Raw genomic sequence first — 4,301 nt, 5'->3', positions numbered from 1 at the left:
AGCGTTTTAGATTGTAAGTCCCTAAAAGCATTTTAGATTGTGAGAGTCTTGGTAGCATTACCCAATAGAGTTCTCTCTCTTTTTTCTCTGTGTCATTCATAATAATGGATAGAGCTCCTTTACCTAGACCTCATAATGGTTCTGGTCCTATCATTCTTGATGCCGCGCCTCTTCTCGCAAGTTTGTCTGCCATTTCATTACCATGGATACCAGTATGTCCCGGAATATATAAAAGGTACACCTGATTGATCCTACCGAGTGTGTTCAGCTTGTCAATGCATTCCCATACCAGTTTGGATGTTACCTGGTAAGATATGAGTGCCATTATGGCTGCCTGGCTGTCAGTCAGTATTGCAATTTTACGGTTCCGGTAGTTACGTTCAAGATTGAAACTGGCGCATCTATCTATCGCGTATATTTCCGCTTGAAAGATGGATGTATTGTTTCCTAATGCTTCCCAGTATTTTTTGCCTGGTCCATAAACATCAGCTCCAGCTCCCTCATTGGTGAGAGAGCCGTCTGTATTCCATGTTATCGTGGTTTCTTTTATTTTTGGGGTATTAGACAAACCTTCCCAGTTCTTTTTGTTGCCAAGTTCAGTTTTGAAGTTTTTTGTAAAGTTATGCTTTACAATCATCCTGTCCATTGGCATTTCAATTTCTGGGATTTGTGCAGCCAAAGTATCAAGTTTTTTGCTGTTGGTTTCAAGACCAGTCACCTTGTTTGTAGTTACTCTTAGAGCAGCCCTCTTCGCCTGTGATTGCACATAGATATGAAGAAGAGTGAGTTCCAGGAGTACTTCAATTGATGACGTGGGGCATATTCTCATTGCTCCTGTTATGCTTACACATGCAAGTCGTTGTACCTTGTTGAGTGTGCTGATAACACTTTGTTGATTTGTGCAGTTCTGCCAGACTATTGATCCGTAAGTGATCATTGGTCTGATTACTGCTGTGTATATCTATCGCAGTGACTTTGGTGTACATCCCCAATTCTTACCTGCGATGGATCTACATGTCATAAAGGCTTTGGTTGCCTTTTTTGTCACTTCTTGGATATGAGATTTCCATATTAATTTTTGGTCTAAAATTATACCCAAAAATTTTACCTCCTTTTGTAGTTTTATTTCAAACCCATCTAAGCGGATGGGTTCAAGGTTTTTATTTTGTATTTCCTAGTGAATAGCACAATGGTTGTTTTTGCTGGATTTATTTTCAGCCCAACCGAATTGCACCATTCTTTAGTTAGTTTTAAGCCTAACTGGATTCTTTCGCACAGAGTATTCCCAAACTTTCTTCTGCAGATTATTACCACATCATCGGCGTATCCCTGGATTTAGGAAGCCATTCCTGTCCAGTTTTACCAATAGTTCATCCACTACCATACTCCACATTAGGGGTGATAATACTCCACCTTGTGGGCACCCTCGCGAAGTATTTGCAAAAATATTACCATTACTGGTCAGAATTTCTACTCTCCTGGTGCGAAGCATATTACTCATCCAGCGTGAGAGTGTGCCATTGACTCCTCTTTTAGAAAGAGTTGAGTTTATAACCTCATGTGAAGTGTTATCAAAGGCTCCTTCAATGTCTAAGAAAGCGCAAATTGCTTTCTCTTTCTTATCTATGCTTTCCTGAATCGTGTTACTTAGTTGATGCAGGTCCGTTTCTGTCGACTGCCCTGCCCTATAGGCATGTTGGTGACTGTATAGTCGAGTTACTTTCAGTGTAGTATTCCTGATATAGTTATCCACAACTTTTTCTTCTACTTTAAGAAGGAAGGATGTGAGGCAGATTGGTCTGAAGGATTTCGGATGAATAGGATCTCTCTTGCCCGCCTTCGGAATAAAGACCACTTTTGCCCTCCTCCACATGATTGGTATATATCCCAATCCAATACTGACTCTGGCTATTCTAGTTATTGGACCTAGTAGCTGTTCAAATCCTTTTTGAAGTAATGCCGGAAAGACACCATCAATACCTGGAGATTTCAGTGGCTTGAGCGAATTTATCGCCCACCTGATTTTAGGCATTGTGATTATATTTTTGGCAATTTTCCAATCATCCTTCTTTATTGTTTTAGGGGGTTCAGTGTGTTCTGATTCTGTCCCTAGAGTTAGAGAGGATCCTGGAAAGTGTACGTCCAGAAGTAGTCGTATCTTTTCTTCTTCACAAAGTCGTAACTTAATTTCTCTATTGTACAAAGTAAGTTTTTGCCAATATTCTAACCAGTCTCCTGTTCGCTTTGAGTAGTTAAAAAGTCCTCTAACAGTGTTTCTTAGGTTTTTAAGGTCATTGTTCCACCAAGGCACATCCTTGGTGGAGTTAATCAAGCTTAATGGACAGCTATCCTCATATGCATTTAGTATGGCACCATTGAGGTTTTCTAGGTTATTTTCTAATTGAATTTCATTCTGAATGATTTCATCTAGCCCTAATTGGACAAAATTGTATTTCAGATTTTCCGTATAGTTCTCCCAATTTGTTTTTCTTGGGTTCCTTAACATTTTCTTGTTAATTAGTGAACCTTCAATGTCGAATCTTAGAATTCTGTGATCCGACATAGATGGTTCACTGGATACTCTCCAGTTTTTCACAAGCTCACACCCTCGAGTATTTCCTATAGTAATATCTAGGACCTCTTTGCGTGAGATAGTTACAAATGTTGGTGTATTACCTACATTACATATTTCTAATTTTTTATTAGTTATAAATTCTAAAAGGTACTCACCTCTTATATTGGTGTTAGTGCTTCCCCAAACTTCGTTATGTGCGTTGGAGTCGCAACCGAGTATAAGTGGTTATTTCATTCTCTCGCAGTAGTTTCCCAGTTTATCGACCTCTGCAGATGGTACCTGAGTGTCGTCTTCTGGTAGGTAACCTGTAGCTACGACTACGTTCCGTAGTACTCCGTTGATGTTAGCCAGAATCTGTATGGCAACGAGGTCCCTGGAGAGAAATTCTGAAAGAGAGATAAAGTTGATATTAATATTCAATAAAATGCAGGTTCTTGGTTTATCACATCTTACATCCCAAATTGTCTGCATATTCTTTGCAGTCAAACCACAGATTCGACCCCTGTAAATCCAGGGTTCTTGGACCAGCACTATGCTCAGGTTCGATTTGAGCGTAGCCCTTGCAATAACTGCCGACGCAGCTTTTGCATGGTGGATATTTATTTGGGCGATTCTAGTGCTGGTCATCAGGTGGTTATTCCTCCTTCGTTTCTTCTGTCAGACCGTCGTCGGTGTCTAACAGAGAGATCTAGATTCTCAATGTCCTCACTCTCGTGAGGTAGCACGCTGATATCTTCAATCTTCTCGCTCCTGGTCGCCTCCTCCTCCACTAGTTCCGCAACAGTTGCAGGTATCGTTCCTGCAGCTGGTGTATTTTCCCCAGCTAAGTTACTTCTTTCCTTGTTGTCTCGCCCCTTATGCAGGTGAATTGGGACGGAACTCAACCTGTAGAAGATCCTACAGCCGGTGGTTGTTATGGCTTCCTGAAACCGGTTGTCAATCCCGATTGTTAGGAGTTTGTCATTTTTCAAATCCTTGCTGCTAAAAACTCTCCATAGCTGAGTATGTAGACCCTCATTTTGAGTTATGAGCAGTTTTAGCAGCTTTTCCGTGTCGACCCCTTTAGCTCTTGGTAGGTAGACTGTCAACATGTGTAAATTCGGTATTTTGTCCCCGACACATGTGGTGAGTTCAGCGCCTTCCCATCCGTTCAGCTTAGGTGCCGTTCCATGGATGAAATTAGCAGCATTTCCGTCTACACAGTCAACCAGTATAAGTCCTGGTCGAAAGTGTATCCCACTAAATCGTAGCTTGGCATCCCATCCTTTATACATCTCCTCAATGAGAAGTTCCTCGATTTTACGTTGCTCATCCCTCGAGAGAGTTGATTCCGGGTAAGATTTCGGAAGAATTGCTATTCTTAAACTCTTGGCTACATTAGCGTAACTGCTGCCCAATATTATTTTTCTCGGTTGTTTTGATGCAGCCATTTGCGTACCATCCTTTGCTTGTGGAGGTGTCTCATTCCCTCTTCTTTTCTTAGCTGATTAAAGATCGATCGGACTAATTTCTTGGGCAGACCTCTTTTAAAGTCTTGACTGGCCCTCGGTCGATTGAGCGCCTTTTCCTTGGCTGCCTCTGGTGCTAAGCCTTCGAAGGTTCGGTTTTTGATTCAATTAGCAGAGAGTTAGTATTGTTCCTAGCTTCTTTGGCCTCAGTGCGTTTTTCTGCTTTCCGTTTTGGAAACGCTGCCTGGCGATCGGTATGTTGGATATCAGACTCCGAC

General features: G+C 41.5%; 1 protein-coding gene across 1 annotated transcript; it reads right to left on the bottom strand.

Annotated features, from left to right (window-relative positions):
- Window positions 1-3,201: 3,201 nt before the first annotated feature.
- Window positions 3,202-4,005, bottom strand: LOC119666279. The gene has a single exon (XM_038075561.1). The coding sequence runs from the start codon at window positions 4,003-4,005 to the stop codon at window positions 3,202-3,204; it is 804 nt and encodes a 267-aa protein (XP_037931489.1).
- Between the last annotated feature and the right edge of the window lie 296 nt (window positions 4,006-4,301).

Source organism: Teleopsis dalmanni, chromosome 1, assembly GCF_002237135.1.
Source record: "Teleopsis dalmanni isolate 2A chromosome 1, ASM223713v2, whole genome shotgun sequence".
NCBI classification, from domain to species: Eukaryota; Metazoa; Arthropoda; class Insecta; order Diptera; family Diopsidae; genus Teleopsis; species Teleopsis dalmanni.
This window is presented reverse-complemented; position numbering and strand designations above follow the sequence as displayed.

Coding starts and splice junctions, on each gene's coding strand:
- LOC119666279 (XM_038075561.1), bottom strand. CDS start 4,005: ATGGCTGCATCAAAACAACCGAGAAAAATAATATTGGGCAGCAGTTAC.